The sequence below is a fragment of the Lepus europaeus genome, chromosome 3 (genome assembly GCF_033115175.1).
Source record: "Lepus europaeus isolate LE1 chromosome 3, mLepTim1.pri, whole genome shotgun sequence".
NCBI lineage: Eukaryota > Metazoa > Chordata > Mammalia > Lagomorpha > Leporidae > Lepus > Lepus europaeus.
In genome coordinates this window covers 131,256,008-131,275,226 of record NC_084829.1, presented here as the reverse complement: position 1 = coordinate 131,275,226, position 19,219 = coordinate 131,256,008, and the positions used below count along the sequence as shown (strand labels likewise).

The window sequence follows — 19,219 nt, the reverse complement described above, 5'->3', positions numbered from 1 at the left end:
AAGGTAAAGGAAACGATAACTGCAAAAGATTACAGGAAACTCAAAGCATATATTAGAAAATATCTTTGGGAAATGACAGGGCAAATTTACTACTTATCATAGTCACACTGAACGTTAATGGCCTGAACTGTCCAGTTAAAAGACACAGATTGGCTGACTGGATCAAGGAACAAAACCCATCTTTTCGCTGCTTACAAGAAACACATCTTTGCAACAAAGATGCATACAGACTGACAGTGAAAGGCTGGAAAAAGATATACCATGCCAACAGAAATGAAAAAAGAGCCAGCGTAGCCATCTTAACATCGGACAACATAAACTTTACCACAAAAACTGTTAGGAGAGACAAAGAGGGGCACTATATAATGATTAAGGGATCCATTCAACAGGAAAATATAACGATTATCAATGTATATGCACCTAATTACAGGGCACCGGTTTATTTAAAAGATTTGTTAAGGGACTTAAAGGGAGACTTAGACACCAATACAATAGTACTGGGGGACTTCAATACTCCACTCTCAGAGATAGACAGATCAACAGGACAGAAGATCAACAAGGAGACAGCAGATTTAAATGACACTATAGCCCAAATGGATCTAACAGATATCTACAGAACATTTCATCCTACATCTAAGGACTTTACATTCTTCTCAGCAGTACATGGAACCTACTCTAGGATTGACCACATACTAGGCCATAAAGCAAGTCTCAGCAAATTCAAAAGAATTAGAATCATACCATGCAGCTTCTCAGACCATAAAGGAATGAAATTGGAAATTAGCAACTCGGGAATCCCTACAGGATATGCAAACACATGGAGACTGAACAACATGCTCCTGAATGAACAATGGGTCATAGAAGAAATCAAAAGAGAAATCAAAAATTTCCTGGAAGTAAATGAGGATAACAGCACATCATAACAAAACCTATGGGATACAGCAAAAGCAGTGTTAAAGGAAAGTTTATATCAATAGGTGCCTACATCAAGAAATTGGAAAGGCACCAAATAGATGAGCTTTCAAGTCATCGCAAGGATCTAGAAAATCGGCAGCAAACCACACCCAAATCAATAGGAGAAGAGAAATAATTAAAATCATAGAAGAAATCAACAGGATTGAATAAAAAAAAAAACATTACAAAAAATCAGCCAAACGAGGAGCTGGTTTTTTGAAAAAATAAACAAAATTGACACCCCATTGGCCCAACTAACCAAAAAGGAAAAGACCCAAATCAATAACATCAGAGATGAAAAAGGAAACGTAACAACAGACACCACAGAAATAAAAAGAATCATCAGAAATTACTACAAGGACTTGTATGCCAGAAAACAGGGAAATCTACCAGATATAGATAGATTCCTGGACACATGCAACATGCCTAAATTGAGCCAGGAAGACATAGAAAACCTAAACAGACCCATAACTGACACAGAAATTGAAACAGTAATAAAGGCCCTCCCAACAAAGAAAAGCCCAGGACCAGATGGATTCACTGCTGAATTCTACCAGACATTTAAAGAAAAACTAACTCCAATTCTTCTCAAACTATTCAGAACAATCGACAAAGAGGGAATCCTCCCAAATTCTTTTTATGAAGCCAACATCACCTTAATTCCTAAACCTGAAAAAGATGCAGCATTGAAAGAGAATTACAGACCAATATCCCTGATGAACACAGATGCAAAAACCCTCAATAAAATTCTGGCCAATAGAATGCAACAACACATCAGAAAGATCATCCACCCAGACCAAGTGGGATTTATCCCTGGTATGCAGGGATGGTTCAATGTGCGCAAAACAATCAACGTGATACACCACATTAACAGACTGCAGAAGAAAAACCATATGATTCTCTCAATACACGCCGAGAAAGCATTTGATAAAATACAACACCCTTTCATGATGAAAACTCTAAAAAAACTGGGTATGGAAGGAACATTCCTCAATACAATCAAAGCAATTTATGAAAAACCCAAGGCCAACAATCCTATTGAATGGGGAAAAGTTGGAAGCATTTCCGCTGGGATCTGGTACCAGACAGGGATGCCCACTCTCACCACTGCTATTTAATATAGTTCTCGAAGTTTTAGCCAGAGCTATTAGGCAAGAAAAAGAAATTAAAGGGATACAAATTGGGAAGGACGAACTCAAACTATCCCTCTTTGCAGATGATATGATTCTGTATTTAGGGGACCCAAAGAACTCTACTAAGAGACTATTGGAACTCATAGAAGAGTTTGGCAAAGTAGCAGGATATAAAATCAATGCACAAAAATCAACAGCTTTTGTATACAAAGGCAATGCTACAGCTGAGGAAGAACTTCTAAGATCAATCCCATTCACAATAGCTACAAAAACAATCAAATACCTTGGAATAAACTTAACCAAGGACATTAAAGATCTCTACGATGAAAATTACAAAACCTTACAGAAAGAAATAGAAGAGGATACAAAAAAATGGAAAAGTCTTCCATGCTCATGGATTGGAAGAATCAATATCATCAAAATGTCCATTCTCCCAAAAGCAATTTACAGATTCAATGCAATACCAATCAAAATACCAAAGACATTCTTCTCAGATCTGGAAAAAATGATGCTGAAATTCATATGGAGACACAGGAGACTTCGAATAGCCAAAGCAATCTTGTACAACAAAAACAAAACAGGAGGCATCACAATACCAGATTTCAGGACATACTACAGGGCAGTTGTTATCAAAACAGCATGGTACTGGCACAGAAACAGATGGATAGACCAATGGAGCAGAATAGAAACACCAGAAATCAATCCAAACATCTACAGCCAACTTATATTTGATCAAGGATCCAAAACCAATCCCTGGAATAAGGACAGTCTATTCAATAAATGGTGCTGGGAAAATTGGATTTCCACGTGCAGAAGCATGAAGCAAGACCCCTACCTTTCACCTTGCACAAAAATTCACTCAACATGGAATAAAGACTTAAATCTATGACCCGACACCATCAAATTATTAGAGAGCATTGGAGAAACCCTGCAAGATATAGGTACAGGCAAAGACTTCTTGGAAAAGACCCCAGAAGCACAGGCAGTCAAAGCCAAAATTAACATTTGGGATTACATCAAATTGAGAAGTTTCTGTACTTCAAAGAAACAGTCAGGAAAGTGAATAGGCAACCGACAGAATGGGAAAAAATATTTGCAAACTATGCAACAGATAAAGGGTTGATAACCAGAATCTACAAAGAAATCAAGAAACTCCACAACATCAAAACAAACAACCCACTTAAGAGATGGGCCAAGGACCTCAATACACATTTTTCAAAAGAGAAAATCCAAATGGCCAACAGACACATGAAAAAATGTTCAAGATCACTAGCCATCAGGGAAATGCAAATCAAAACCACAATGAGGTTTCACCTCACCCCGGTGAGAATGGCTCACATTCAGAAATCTACCAACAACAGATGCTGGAGAGGATGTGGGGAAAAAGGGACACTAACCCACTGTTGGTGGGAATGCAAACTGGTTAAGCCACTATGGAAGTCAGTCTGGAGATTCCTCAGAAATCTGAATATAACCCGACCATACAACCCAGCCATCCCACTCCTTGGAATTTACACAAAGGAAATTAATTTGGCAAACAAAAAAGCTATCTGCACATTAATGTTTATTGCAGCTCAATTCACAATAGCTAAGACCTGGAACCAACCCAAATGCCCATCAACAGTAGACTGGATAAAGAAATTATGGGACATGTACTCTATAGAATACTACACAGCAGTCAAAAACAATGAAATCCGGACATTTGCAATAAAATGGAGGAATCTGGAAAACATTATGCTGAGTGAATTAAGCCATTCCCAAAGGGACAAATATCATATGTTCTCCCTGATGGGCGACAACTAACTGAGCACCAAAGGGGAAACCTGTTGAAGTGAAATGGACACTATGAGAAACAGTGACTTGATCAGCTCTTGTCCTGACTGTTGATGTACAATGCAATACTTTATCCATTTTAGTTTTTTTTTGTTTGTTTGTTCTAGTACTATTGGTAGAACTCTGCTATTAACACACAATTATTCTTAGGTGTTTAAATTTTAACCGAAAAGTGATCTCTGTTAAATATAAGAGTGGGAATAAGAGAGGGAGGAGATGTACAATTTGGGATATGCTCAAGTTGACTTGCCCCAAATGGTAGAGTTAGAAATGTGCCAGGATATTCAAATTCAATCCCATCAAGATGGCATGTACCAATGCCATCTAAGTGATCCATTTCAGTTCACAATTGATGACTCTGATAGGTCTAAGAGTCACACAAACAAGACTAGTGTCTGCTAATACTAACTGATAGAATCAAAAAGGGAGAGAACGATCCATCATGGGAAGTGGGATACACAGCAGACTCATAGAATGGCAGATGTCCTAAATAGCACTCTGGCCTCAGAATCAGCCCTTAAGGCATTTGGATCTGGCTGAAGAGCCCATGAGAGTATTGTAGGCATGGAAAGCCAAGACACTCTGGAAAAAAAAGAAGAAGAAGACCAAAATGAAAGGTCTCTGCGAGTGAGATCCCAGTGGAAAGAACAGGGCCATCAAAGAAGGAGGTACCTTTGACTATGACCCTGTCAGAATAAGATTGAAGTCAGCGAACTCAAAAGGCTTCCATAGCCTTGGCAACTCATGACTAGAGCCTAGGGAAATTACTGACGCCATAAACAAGAGTGTTAAATTGTTAAATCAACATCAAGAGTCACTGTGTACTTACGTCCCATGTGGGATCTGTCCTTAATGTGTTGTCCAAGGTGAAGTAATGCTATAACTAGTACTGAAACAGTATTTTACACTTTGTGTTTCTGCGTGGGTGCAAACTGATGAAATCTTTACTTAATATATACTGAATCGATCTTCTGTATATAAAGATAATTGAAAATGAATCTTGATGTGAATGGAATGGGAGAGGGAGCGGGATATGGGGGGGTGCGAGTGGGAAGGAAATTATGGGGGGTGGGGGCAGAAGCCATTGTAACCCATAAACTGTACTTTGGAAATTTATATTTACTAAATAAAAAAAGAAAGAAAGAAAAAAGGAAAAAAAAATAATTGGCTTCTAGATAAAAGATTGCCCATAAATTTAAACTGCTAAATTAATCAAAGATATCTTTTTTTGGTTTACATGACCTAAATAAATCTCTGTATCAGATGTTTTAAGATTGTTAGTAGAAAGAAACTAAAAATGTTTAAGTCATTGACATGTTTGTACTTGGCTTTGCTGGTCAAACAAGTTACATTTGTGTTAGATATTTAAACGATGTATCCAAATACATGTACTCTTGTCTTGAAATTTATGGAAGGCACTGGATCTTCTGCTAAATGTTTTTGTAAGCTGTTATTTAACAGTTAAAATTGCTTGCTAAATTTTCATTTGATATTAAGCTATTGACAGTAGCAATCTAGGAAGGCTGACTTGTTTCCTCATTTCTCTATTCTCTTCAAGATGGGAAACTGGCTCTATACTGAAGGACTCTCCAGGATGTACAGTTTGATCTTTAGATCTTATAAAATGGATGGATAACAATTTTCTGTAATAATAGCCTGGCTACATATAGAAGAAATTATGATTTCACAGCTAGATTTATCTCACCATGGGCATAGTAAACAGGCAAAGCCTCCATTTTCAAACCAAACAAAGGGAGGGAAAGTTTCACTAAATGACTTCAAATTTTATAGATAAGGTGGTCATCATGTTTGATGTTAAAGTGAGGACATAGCTGTGCTCATGGGCATTGTCTACCTCACAGAAAAACCACTATCAGAACATGCCTGTCTGGGTCGACACTGTTGCGCAACGGATTAACGCCCTGGCCTGAAGCACCGGCAGCATCCTATATGGGCGCTGGTTCTAGTCCCAGCTGCTCTTCTTCCGATCCAGCTCTCTGCTACGGCCTGGGAAAGCAATGGAAGATGGCCCAAGTCCTCAGGCCCCTGCACCCATGTGGGAGACCCAGAGGAGGCTCCTGGCTCCTGGCTTCGGATCTGTCCCGTTGTGGCCATCTGGGAAGTGAACCAGCAGATGGAAGACCTCTCTCTCTCGTTGCCGCTCCTCTCTCTATGTAACTCTGATTTTCAAATAAATAAATAAATCTTTGAAAAAGAAAAAAAACATGCCTGTGACTATGGATTTCTCGTTTAAGCCATCAAAAATTAGGAACGGGACTGAGCACCCCTTGACTAGCATCCTCTTAAAGGTTTCCTCTGGTCTACTTTCCCAGAAACCAGAAGAAAAGGAGCAAGCTAGGCAGGAGAAGCAATTTAAAGATACGTGGCAGGCTAATTAATGGCTACTTTACACAGTGATCTGCCATCAAGAAGACCCAACAGAATAGTCCACTGAGATTGACATGAGTTTTTATGTGGAAAGGCCCAGGGCTTCAGCAGAAGTCAGCTTACGAAAAGCCCTGGCAGCTCTGGAAACAAAACTGCTGTAGGGGGTTGAAGGACTCCCAGGTCAGAGCCACAGACTCTGTTGGCTCTAAGCCAAAAAAAAAAAAAAAAAAACACCCTTCTTTCACTGCAGCTTCCAAAGTAACTACCACTGTTGAGGGAAAAGCCAAGTAGGGTCAGTAACATTGCAGGCAGAACTGTAAATTTCCTTTTAGAGATGCCACCTACCTTCGATTCAGGCCAGCTCTCCTCCCAGGCCAGCTTGGTAATGGAAGTCAATAGGGTGCCTTCCCTAAGGAAGGATACACCTCCCTTACGATGTCTCTTCCAGTACCCCATGTGAAGAGATATGTCTGGACCTCATATATAGCTGGCCAGACATTAGCCCACTTGATTGTTATCAGATACCTCCTGTTGTTTCTATTTGCCTCTCAATGGGAAAACTTCCTAGTGGTTTAGATAGCACATTTCTCAGGTCCTCTAATAATGACTCAGTCCTTTGTTTTAGACACTGTGAGTTTAATCTGCATGTTAGATTCATTTTCTCCATACTTGAAACTGAAATTCTGAATGGCCATGCACATGAAAGCTCAGATAGAAGCAGTTTCTGCAAACTGGCACTGCCATCACCCTCAAGAAGCCACCTCCGGCTGGAACCCTGTCTTGACTGCTGTTCACAATGATGTCCCTTTTCAGCACGAAGCAGCCACAGTAGTCATCACCCAGTTCCCCTAAAAGAAGTTAGGGTCCATTCTTCTGGGTGGCGGGAGGAATGTGAGGAGTCAGATGGGTTAATAGGCAGTCAGGATGGTCTCAGTGGAAATTGAGGGTGCAAAATCTTTAGCAAGGTCAAAAGTGCCTGCCTGACTACTCTTAGAAAGCTTCCAATCTTATCATGAGAATAGTAGGGGAGTGGTGATTCCTCCGGAGCTCCCAATTTACTGTAAAGTGAATTAAGTATCCCACCCTTCTGATGGCTGTTTGTTCTATCATTTGCAAGCCACAGACAGAATAAAAGATTGCAAATCAAGTCTTTTTGATGGGTTTTGCCCCCACCTTGTAACTGAATGTCAAGATTTTTTTCTTCCCCAAAATTATGCTTAAAAGCACAGTACCGCCAGCCCCTTCAGGCCTTGCATTTCTTGGAGCCCCCCTCCATATCACTCTGGCTGGTGGCCTTTGGCTCTAATAAATCTTTCTTTTAAATCTCAAAAAAAGAAAAAGAGGAGAAATATACCACTGCAGAGAAAATATCATATTCATATAAAGCACTACCCCCCCTTCAATAACCATCCTCTAAAAAAGCAGCTGTCTCTCTCAGAACAGGAATGAAAAGCAGGCCACAAAAGCGTTCCCTTCCCTCTTTCTGGTAATTTGGTCTCTTTGGTAGTAGAGTGGCTATTGGACTACTATTTGTTCTCCAGGATTCTAGAACTATCTTGCTCTCTAGCCCTAGTGAAAGCAGTTCAGAGATAGAAAATATGTATATGTCTAAGTCAGAAGTACCTGCAGTCAGAATGGTGAACAGGACTGTCTTGTTACAGCCTGACTTATGTTGTACCAATGGGAGTGATTGACAGACTCAAATAGGGCTCAGAGGGAAGAAGTGTGGATGGGTGATGCCCACTGTGGGCATGAGACATAAAGATTTATGAGAATTTTTCTTTATTTTCTGTTAAAACTAGAGAAAGTAACCAAATAAGAAAGAAATCATTTAAAGTTTTAAATACATTCACTTTATGTGCTCAAGAAGTTGAGAACTAAGAGTAGCACATTAAATCTTGCTATCCTTGCCTCTCTTTTCAAAAAAAAAAAAAACTTCTGCTAATTAATAAGTGGGCAAATTCTTCAAATGACGGTACCCTAACAGTTGTGAAAGTGACTAAGGTTGTCTTTCTCTATCTGCCAGCTGTAAAGGAAAAGTGGAGAAAAACGTGCTTGGCTAAGCCAAAACCTCATCACGTTCTCTTTTCCCCTTTTTTGGATTATGGAGTAGGAAAAGTGGATTATAAAATACCAGAGATCGAATACGTTTTAAGTAAACCCCTGACTTTGTAACACCCCCCAGAACATGAACCAGGTTCACTGCAATCAGAAGATGGTGTGACAGACTAGTGTGGCTTCTGAGATTCACTGTGCATCAGAATGAGCTGGGATGTCCAAAAAACAAGATTCCCTGACTTGATGCAAAGTTGGAAAAGAAGAATCTGTACTTCTACAAGGCTCTGAGGAAAATTCTGTTCATCAGGCAAGTTCAAGGGCAGTTTGTGTACAGGAAAGAGCCTTAGATGGATCACACTTTTATCCTCCAAGCCTTGACTCTTGCCAAACCTCTAGGACACCTTCCTGGACATCCTCCTTCCCCGTGCATCCAATTTTTTTTTTTTTAATTCTTTGAGAGTTTTTTTAAATTAATATAAAAAAACAGACTTCATATATTTCATAGGTACAATTCTAAGAAAATAACTATACCTCCTTCCCTCTTTATTTCCCTTCCTCAATCTCTGTCTACTTCCTTCCTTTTTCTTTAATTTTTGCAAAAAACATAATTCACTCCACTCTATACTCACAGGCTTAAAGAACCATTGACCACAATATTCAATAAATAAAAAGCAGAAAGACCTCAGCTCCACAGGAGTATAAACAAGGGCTAAAAACAACAATCAAATCCTGTATGGCACTTACATTATGAGACTGTGGCTGTTAACATGTTAAGCTAATCAAGCTTCGAACTTCTTGAGAGCCAAGGACTGCTAGGTCAGTATCACCAATGTCTAGCACAATGCCTGACATTTTCCAGGCATCCAATAAATATTCATCAGTGAAATGACCAATGAATCAGAAATCAGAAATCACAGATGTTATGCTTCCTTTCAACTGTATGACTTTAGTCATAACTTCTTTAAGCCTCAGTTTTCTCAAAATGAAGAGATTGAACTAAGTAATTTCTTAATGAAGCTAGAAGACATGATAACACCCTATCAAGTCATAGCAAAACTTTATGTAAAAGCACCAGCCATGAGTGGTGCAGAGTATGTCATCAGTAAATAATTTTGAATAATTTTGTTTTTTTCCTTGTTTTCCTATTCACAAGGGCAACAGGCAAATCTGTCACATTTTCAGCGGAGGTAGCCCCAAATATCACATATGGTATTATTTTTATGATATGAAATTCAGATTTAGATATTTATATAGTTTTAGCAGGAATTCAAACAAGTAACCGTTGGTCCTCTAAAGTTTGTGAACTGAGCTCTCCAGGACTGAATTGATCCAATAAATCCAATAATGACAAGTGTAACTGTTTTCAACGCTAGCCTTTTTAGCTCCATGAGGGCAGGATAATGTCAGTCTTAGTCACTGATGGACCCTCCCAATGCCTGGACAATCATCCAGGAAGAAACTGTTAGATGAATGGGTAATTGCTGAGATTAATAGTGGCTCCAGAGCAACTGAAAGAAGCTATAAACCACAGAGCGATCTGACCTATAATATTCAGAAGTAGCTGACAAACTAGAATGATTTGGTCCCAAATTTTGTAAGCTGTCTTAATATGACCCAAGACAGGTTTCACAATATAATACCAACAGAACAGATAACCAAAACTCAAAATATGGCATGTATTTAAAATGAATAAGTTATTAATGAAAACATTATACATAACTAAATTTACTAGTCATTGCTCCTAAATCTCTACTTATAATAATAAAGTACTTACTTCCACAAGCATCTTTAATATCTACAGTAGCAAATGGCATATCTATCAAAGAATCCACCGTATCCATTTCAAGTTCTTCTGACATTTCATTTCTTGACACATTTTCACACTCATTGGGATTCAGTCCTCCTTTAATATATCACAAAAAGAAAACTGTATTATTAAACTTAATTTTAACTCACATTCTAAACCAAAACAACTCAGCTAACTGAATTCAATGTCAACTTGTACTGTTAAGAAATTTACAACACTATGCAAATATATTATAAAGCAATTTGAATAAACATTATTTATACTTCATTCTATATTCTTTAAATCCATTTTCATGTTAAACAAGCTTGAATCACTTTCTAGAGCAGAGCATTCAATTCAGGGCTAGATGAGGACTATGTCAATCAATAATCTTCAAGGTCATTTGCAGCTGTACTTTTTCTTAACAAAACTGCACTTTTTCCACATACCTTTTGAAAACAAACTAACGTTTTCTCAGTCTTTTTCACATTTATTTTTAACAGTATCATTTCTGTATTCTCAATTGTACAAGTTATGACATTTCTTTTCTTCGAGAGACTTTTAAGATATTTCCACTATTATATTTAACATTTTAAATTCAGTTTAAAATACATGGCTCTAAATAAGCTTTTCTGGAAAATCAATTATTAAAAAGAAAATGACCTTACAGTTTCCCTAAGAGCTCTCCCACGGTCATATACCAACATTAAAACCACATTTCACATTTGGCCTTTATGTTGTTTTCTTGTTATGCGGGAGAAGAATCATATATCTTGGGCAAAGGGTAGGGGAAGGAGAGTATCTGTTTTAACTGATATAGTTAAATGCTAAATTTACCAGTTGGTGGTTTTCCCACTGCCATTATCCTGTATACCTAGACACAAACATTTTAACTATTATTGAACAGAATGCTGATACTTCATGTAATTTTTACTGTATTTACTAAAAACTAATTAATAACCCAAGATACTTCAAAACTCATATATTTCATTCTATTGAAATTCTCTATTCTCAAATATAATACCTGAAAAACACCTCCACATACAATATAATAAATATCATGATAGGTCACAGTTACTTACCAAAAAAAAGTCTATGGGCAGGTGTGTAGTTTGGGGTTAAGTTACCACTTGGCAAAGCCATTGCTTGGGACGCTTACATCCCATCACAAGGAATGCCTGGTTCTCTGCTGCTGATCCAGCTTCCTGTGAAGCAACAGATGACCCAAGCTCAAGAACTTGAGTCCCTGCCACCCACATAGGAGACCTGGATTGAGTTCTGGGTCCTTGCTTTGACCTGGCCCACCTCTGGCTACTGCAGGCATTTGGGGAATGAACCAGTGGGTGGAAGACATCTCTCTAACTATCTTTCTGTCTCTCCCTTTCAAATAAAAATGAAAATAGATATTTTTATTTAATCTAAATTTTTGTTTGTCTTAAGTCATTTCTGTTATCATTCATGTGAGCAAAGGGAATTCCCCTCTAGCCTCTAGAGTCTGCTGAAATAAACTGAGAATCAAAAGATTAACAGTAGAAAAGGCAAATTTTTTTAAATGTGCAAGTGCATGGGAGTGACCCAGAACATAGAACTCAAAAGAAGAGCCAGATGGTTGAAGCTTAAATACCCTCGTTATATGGCAGAGGGGCAAAGGGGTGTAGGTAATTTTAGTAATTTTAGAGAAAAGGTAAGCAACTTTTAGGGGAGACGAGTGGACTAGAAAAACAAATAGCCTGGGACAAAATCCCTCTGGACTCTGGAGAAGGTGAGGTGCACTGTGAAGAAAGCCTGTCTTGCTATGCAAATAAAAACTCAGATAACAACCTTAAGAACAGAAGAAAGCTTTGTAGAGGCAGGTGTGGTGATGATCTTTAGTTTCTTCTCAGTGACTAATCTTCCCAGGTTAATGAGATTTCAGGATGGGGATCAAAGACAACTGTGTCTTGGAACTACCTGAGGGAACTTGAGAGAAAGTCTCCCTGAGCTTTGGGAGATAAACTGGAAAACAGGGGGTTGTCAGAGAATCCTTTAGCCTACTTATTTGGATCAAAGTCCTCAGTATGTCAAGTGCCATGCTTGGAGTTTTCAGCTCCAGCATTTTACACACACACACACACACACACGTATGTTGAATAAAAGCAAAAAACAGCACGTTTTTTTAATTAGTCCAATGCCCCCCAGAAAAGTAATACTATGTACTTAATAATACTGCTATTTATAACACAGTTCAAATTTTAGGGCGAGGCACAGAGCATTAAGCTGGCATTGGGATGCTCACATCCTATACTGGGAGTGCCGGTTAGGAGTCCCAGCTACTCTGCTTCTGATCCAGCTCCCTATTAACATGACAGGGAAGCAGTGCATGATGGCTCAGGTACTTGAGTCCCTGCCACCCATGTGGGAGACCTGGATGGATTTCCAGGCTACTGGCTTCATCCTGGCCAAGCCCTAGCTGTTGTGGTCATTAATGAAAAAGATCTTGACAGTCTAACTTTTAGTTCATTTTGGCTCAATTAAACAGAGAGCAAGAGCTAAATGGGTTACTCCAGCTATAGCAAAGGGACACTCACACAGTAACAAGAATGATGACAATTGGCTGCACATTAAGAGCACCTGACAAGCTTTTAAAATTACCAGGATGGGGCCTGTGCTGCGGCAGAGGGAGTCATCCCATCTAGAAACACTGGTTTGAGTCTCAGCTGCTCCACTTTCAAGCCAGCTAACTACTACTGCACCTGGGAAAACAGCATAAGATGGCCCAAGTCCTTGGGCCACAGAACCTACGTGGGAGTACCAGAAGCTCCTGGCTCTCAGCTTTGGCCAGGCCCAGCCCTAGCTGTTGCAGCCATTAAGGGAGTAAACTAGCGTTTGGAAAATATTTCTCTCCCTCTCTCTCTCCTCTCTCTCTCTGCCTTTCAAGTAAACAAACAAATAAATCTTCTTTTTTTCTTTTTTGACAGGCAGAGTTAGACAGTGAGAGAGAGAGGCAGAGAGAAAGGTCTTTCTTTTTCCATTGGTTCACCCCACAAATGGCCGCTACGGCTGCAGTGGCAGCCGGTGCGCCGCGCCGATCTGAAGCCAGGAACCAGGTGCTTCCCCCTGGTCTTCCATGCGGGAGCAGGGCCCAAGCACTTGGACCATCCTCCACTGCCCTCCCGGGCCACAGCGGAGAGCTGGACTGGAAGAGCAGCAACTGGGACAGAATCCGGCGCCCCAACCAGGACTAGAACCCTGGGTGCTGGCGCCGCAGGCAGAGGATTAGCCAAGTGAGCCGCAGCACCGGCCCAAACAAATAAATCTTTAAAAAAAAAAAAAAGTCTCACAGAATGACTCCAGTGTGCAAGAAATGTTTGAAATCCACTTCTTCAAAAGACCCCTTTCACTTCTCCCATACCTTGCTCCTGTACCAGACTAAGCAACTGTGTTAACAGGTGAGAACAATCAACCCCAAAGGCAAAACTCAGATCAGACCTCCATCATCAGGGAAAACAGGCCGCAGGCCTAAGTTAGGTAATCCAGTCTCCTCCAGGTAGCTTGTGCGTCCTCCAGTCATGTGTGCATTATGTTACAGACGTTCACTTGTCTGTCTTTTCCATTAGACTCTAAGATAAAGTTGACCATATAATTAACTACTGAAACCAGAACACTTACGAAAGTAAATGGGGGAACTTTCCATAATCACACCCCATCAGTAATTGTAGTACCCTACCCCAAGTTCCCTAAGTGCCTTGTCTTACTCTCCTTTGATTCCTCTAAGCACTAATTCATCTCACACTAGGTGCTCAAGAATTTTTTACCAAATAACTGGGAAAAGGTCAGTACACATCTGCGAGTGGTTAATAAATCATTCAGGCTACAATGCAAAGCAGCTATGTCAAGACCCATGAAAAATAGTTCCCAGTATTTACCATCAGTCTCAGCACATCCCATGTTCTCTTAGTGTCACAGGCTGAATAACGGAAGGAAACAACTATTTCATTTGACATAAAAATAAACTTTAAAGCATGACATGACTTGCCCAACATCATTCATCTTGTTAAATACAGCATAATAAACTCAAATGCAATGACACATCAAAATTGAGAGGAGTCTACCAGCTTCCTGCCAATGTAGTACTTGGAGGTGGCAGGGACAGCTCGAGTAATTGGGTTCCTGCCACCCATGTAAGAGACCTGGATTGAGGTCCAGGCTCCTGGTTCCAGCTCTAGGCCAACTCCTGCCGTTAAGGGCATTTGGGGAGTGAAACCAGAACATAAGAGCTGGGTGTATGTGTGTTTGTCTTTCTTTCCATCTGCCTCTCAAACTAAAAAAAAAAAAAAAAAAGACAGGAATCTAGAATGTGAAATTAAAACTATCTGCTACTATTTGCTATTAAAAAATGGAATAACTGAGGTAATTTTGTGGGCAGGCTTGTTCACTCAAGGAAAAAAAAAAAAACAGCGTGCCACTTTCAAGTTAAGACTTGAAAGAACTGCTGATCCTTCTATAGAATGTTTCTCAAACTGAAGATTCGGAACCCTTCCTCCACCTACCTAAGCTTTAGCATTTGGGCAAAAGTTGATAATCACGAATTAAATTTATCCATTATAACTACACTTACAGAAAGTATAACCACTTTGCTTTCGGAAAGTTGACCTAAAATAACCGACTCTGAAATAAAGCACTTAAATTGTGTTCAAATCTAATTAAGCATTGTTTAAAGTGTTTTAAATTCTCCTAAAAGAGGGTCAAACTGTGGTGAAATTTTTATCTTTTGTGCAAATCCAAATAAAAAGTACAAGACTAACTGCATTAATAACCAACAGATGAGATGGAGCTGGTAGACTACCAGCAGCACCAGCTTGCGGATGAATTCTACGCTAGGCACAGAGGCACTTCACAGAGTAACTCCTTTAAACCACAAAACCTCGCCATCAGCAACATACTATGACACTCACCTGTTACAGACTACCAGGTCTCAGGTATGGAATTTGAACCAAAGCACTCTGCCACCATGACATGCCCTTTCTGGCACCCTACCCGGCACGTCAAAACATACATGCATTACAGCACTGTAACCTGAGCTGCTCCTTTCAGAAATCAACCATCAAGAATCGATAGGGAAGCAGGAAAATGCTTCCTTTAATGTTCTTACTGACATCTGAGTATTTATCACATATGACAAAACAGATGAACAACAGCTTTGCTTAAACAAACCCAAAAAAAGTGAAAGAATTCAAAAACTAATGGTTAAACAGCATGCTCACTCCTATGACAACTAAGAATATTTGCTCTGAAGATGGCAACAATAGCAAAAAGGTTTACAAGAAGTATTTTTCATAAAGCAGATAAAACTGCAACTGCTCTATGATTTACAATTATGTAGGAAAAAGACTAAATGATATAAATTAAAGGCTGCCACAGCTATACTGAATATATTTGTATGTTTCCCACTTCCACTATTCAAATACTTTTGAGTATGACTTTCATAAAGAAAACAACTTTGCCCATGTTTAAAATATATTATAAACCATATCTTTAAAATATGCTAATATTCTGGCCGGCGCCGCGGCTCACTAGGCTAATCCTCTGCCTGCGGCACTGGCACCCTGGGTTCTAGTCCCGGTTGGGGCACCAGTTCTGTCCTAGTTGCTCCTCTTCCACTCCAGCTCTCTGCTGTGGCCCAGGAGGGCAGTGGAGGGTGGCCCAAGTTCTTGGGCCCTGCACCCGCATGGGAGACCAGGCAGAAGCACCTGGCTCCTGGCTTCGGCTCAGCGCAGCACGCCGGCCGTGGCGGCCATTTGGGGGGTGAGCCAACGGAAGGAAGACCTTTCTCTCTGTCTCTCTCTCTCTAACTCCACCTGTCAAAAAAATAAATAAATAAATATGCTAACATTCTAACATAAGTGCACTTTAGTATATGACTTCAACAAAGACCAACAGAGGAAGGAAAAAGATACACCATTTGCCTGTTGTCACACAATATGCAAGTTTTCTATTTGGACAATAAAATACAACTTCATTTAGCAAGACTCCCTCTCTAATCACTCCGGTCAGGGTTAGGCTGTACAAAGGGGCCAATGCCATCCACTAGTTCTGGCTTGGTTACTAAAAATAGTAGCTTCTTCCATCTGGATGAAAGTTGAGAACTGTGTGCTAATCAACAAGTCACTTAACCTCAACGCTTTGGTTTCCTCATCACAAAAGAAAAACAAAAGTACAATCCAAATTACTAGGGAGAAAAGAACAAAACAGTAACATTTGCCATGGAAGGAAAGGAGGAAATAACCTCCCCAAATACCTTAAACCTTGTTGATGCACAATGCATTCGGAAAAGTCAGACACACTAGATATACTATCAGAATCCTGAATTGCAAGGTCACAGAAACAAGCAGTGAGCTGTGACTCTTTTCAGATGTACCGTCCTGTTCTCCTAAGCAACCTCACGAAATCCATCTCACAAACTCACACTTGGGGCACCTGCCCACAAGATCTTAATCACCCATTAGCACTGACAATTGTTACCAGCTATTTCAATTACAGACGTTCACTTGTTGGGGTTTTGTATGAGCAACCTTCCTCTCATTGGTTCTTGGTCCCTTGCACCCAACCCCGCCCTTGCTCTGCCCACAAAGCTCATTGTGCAGCAAATGCTGACCCACGCCGGAAATTCACTCGGGGCGCTAGTACAGACTTGGCGCCAGTTTTAAATCGGTCGTTTCCAACTCGGGAATAAAACCCTAAACGAAATGGTTCACTGATTCGAGGTTTTTATACTTGTCGTATAAAACTGAGATTGCGCTGGGTGTTGTTTACCACGCCAACACCTCTGAGGGTGAGGGTGTTAGCAGGAACTACACGCTAAGGGTCACCAGGGCAGAAGGGCGAAAACAGAAGCGAAACGGGGCTGGGTTCACACCCCTCGCCTCCAAGTCGCGCCAAAGCGTGCGTCAGGAGCGGCACCGCTCAACATGCGGTTTCGCTGGGCCCCTCGGTGCTACACTGAGTCCCCGTGGAGACACAAACGGGATCCGAGCCACGGCCGCCGGGGGTCGGGCTTGCCCGGAGGCCCGGCCCTCCAGGAGGCCGAGCGCAAAGCGGGGCCCACGCCCTCGCGGCTCCGGCCGCCCCCAGGCCCGCTGGGCAGCGGGGTCTCACCCTCTCCCGGGTGCTCCATGGTCGCGGCGCGAGCAGGCGGCGCGTCAGGGCGCGCTGCGGCGGTGCTGGCGGCGGCGGCGGCGGCCGGGCGCTGCGGCCCAGGGCTGAGAGTTAGGCGGAGGCCGGGGCGGGGCCGGGCGCTGGCGGGCGGCGCGCAGGGGCTGAGCGGCGGCGGCCGACCGCGGCGGGCGGCGGGGACGCCTCGGGCCGCGGCTCCCAGGCCTGAGGACGCGCCGAGCCCCGCGAGCCGCAGCCCCCGCGGCAGCAGTAGCTGCAGAAGCCGCATGGCCAGGCCGCGCGCCGGAGACAGCCGGAAGGGGCCGACCCGCGTCGCCCGCGGGACCCGGATTGCGCCGAGGGACTCGGGGCGGGCGGGAGGAAGCTGAGGTCCGCGACCCCGGCGCGGCCGGGCGCTCAGGACCTAACCCGGCGGGTGCGAGGCTGGGCCCCCGCCTTCCCTTGGGCGCCGGCGGCCTTTGGCAGCCCGCAGTTATTTCCTGTGGCGCGGCCTTTCCCATCCCACGCTTTGAGGGGCGAGTTTGGGACCGCCTGGAAACATTGCTGGGCCTGGAGTCTCCTGAGAACACATGTGTTTAGTTTTGCCAAGAGCTTTGAAAACACAACAGTTCTGATTGCAAAATGTTTGGGAAGAGCGACATTGTACAAGAAATAGGCGTTGTTCGTCGGTGTAATCAGATATGTATTTACAGTGCTTTTAAAAAAACAAAAAGCCGAATTGTGCGAAGTCCAAATTCTAACGAGGGTTTTATACTTTAAGTGGAAACCGACTACTGGTTTCTGCAGATTACAGTACTGATGTGAGTAAACTAGCAATGATTTTCATTCCTGGGCTCCCTCCGGGAAGCGGGGTAAGGGATCTTACAGACTGAAGCTGGGGTTGAGGGGTGCGTGTCCAGCTCTTGTGCCAGTGTCTGGTTGGTCTGCAGTGCTCGTGGCCCTGCTTTCCTTCGTCAGCGATACTGTGTTCTTTTGGGAATTTTGATGATGGCCAAGTGGGCTCCAGTCAGTCAGGTGATAGAAAATTCTTGCTCAGGGCCTGGGCTTGGAAAAACAACCCCAGGCAATACTGAACATTGAAACACTCCATCTATAGAGGAGATAAATGAGCTCATGAGTCTTGTGATCAGAGACCCTTTAGGGCTGGCTGCACCGCTCCCTCATTTGAGTCAGTTAATTTTAGCAAGCGGTTGATTTGCAAGCAAAAGCAGTGCAGGGAAAGTCAAGCTAAGGGAGAGAGACCCAGAGACTAGGGGAAGTAGGAGGTGGTGGTATCTAGCGTCTGCCTTAAAGGTACTGTGTAGGTTTCAAAAGTTTTAAATCTAGGTACTCTAACATTACCCTAACAAGTTGAGTGTTTGCTTTCCAAAGCTGTTGCATTTATGATCTGGTAGAGAAGTACAGTGGGTTTCCCTATTATTTATTCAATGCCTGAGCTCTATTGCTAGGAGGGTATGGGAAAGATAGATGTGTTTGTTAAGGAGCTGATCACCTAATTGTGGAGGAAAAACAGCATGTGTAAATGCAACAAGCGATTTTTTTAAAACCTGGAGAAGTAATCCACATAGATACTGAAGAACAACGGGGACTGGAGCTATGGAATAGTAGGCTAAGCCTCCACCTGCAGGGCCAGCATCCCTTATGGACACCTGTTTGTGTCCCAGCTGCCCCTCTTTCGATCCAGCTCTTTATTAATGTCCTGGGAAAGCAATGGAAGATAGCCCAAGTGCTCGGGCCTCTGCACCCATCTGGGAGACCCAGAAGAAGCTCCAGGCTCCTGGCTTTGGATAAATTTTTCTTTGTAAATGTGACATGTTTCCATTTTTTAAAGGTGTGTTACTCTACAATATCAGAAACGAGAACTCTTACCTACATACCAAACCTTAATAAACAAACCTTATTTACCACACAATTC

At 41.8% G+C, this 19,219-nt stretch overlaps 1 protein-coding gene across 3 annotated transcripts in view; it reads right to left on the bottom strand.

Moving 5' to 3' along the window:
• Positions 1–17,352, bottom strand: part of AKAP7 (A-kinase anchoring protein 7) — a 170,697-nt gene extending 153,345 nt beyond the window's left edge. For 2 of the 3 annotated variants that reach the window (XM_062186761.1, XM_062186762.1), the window contains exons 1-3: positions 14,058–14,089; positions 13,621–13,751; positions 10,141–10,269 (exon numbers count right to left, since the gene is read on the bottom strand). In XM_062186761.1, the coding sequence (XP_062042745.1) occupies positions 10,141–10,269; positions 13,621–13,702 (211 nt within the window). In that variant the 5' untranslated portion in view covers positions 13,703–13,751; positions 14,058–14,089. Of the gene's footprint in view, positions 1–10,140; positions 10,270–13,620; positions 13,752–14,057; positions 14,090–17,286 lie in introns of those variants that run through there. The other variant, XM_062186763.1, reaches the window with a different exon arrangement.
• Positions 17,353–19,219: the final 1,867 nt, after the last annotated feature.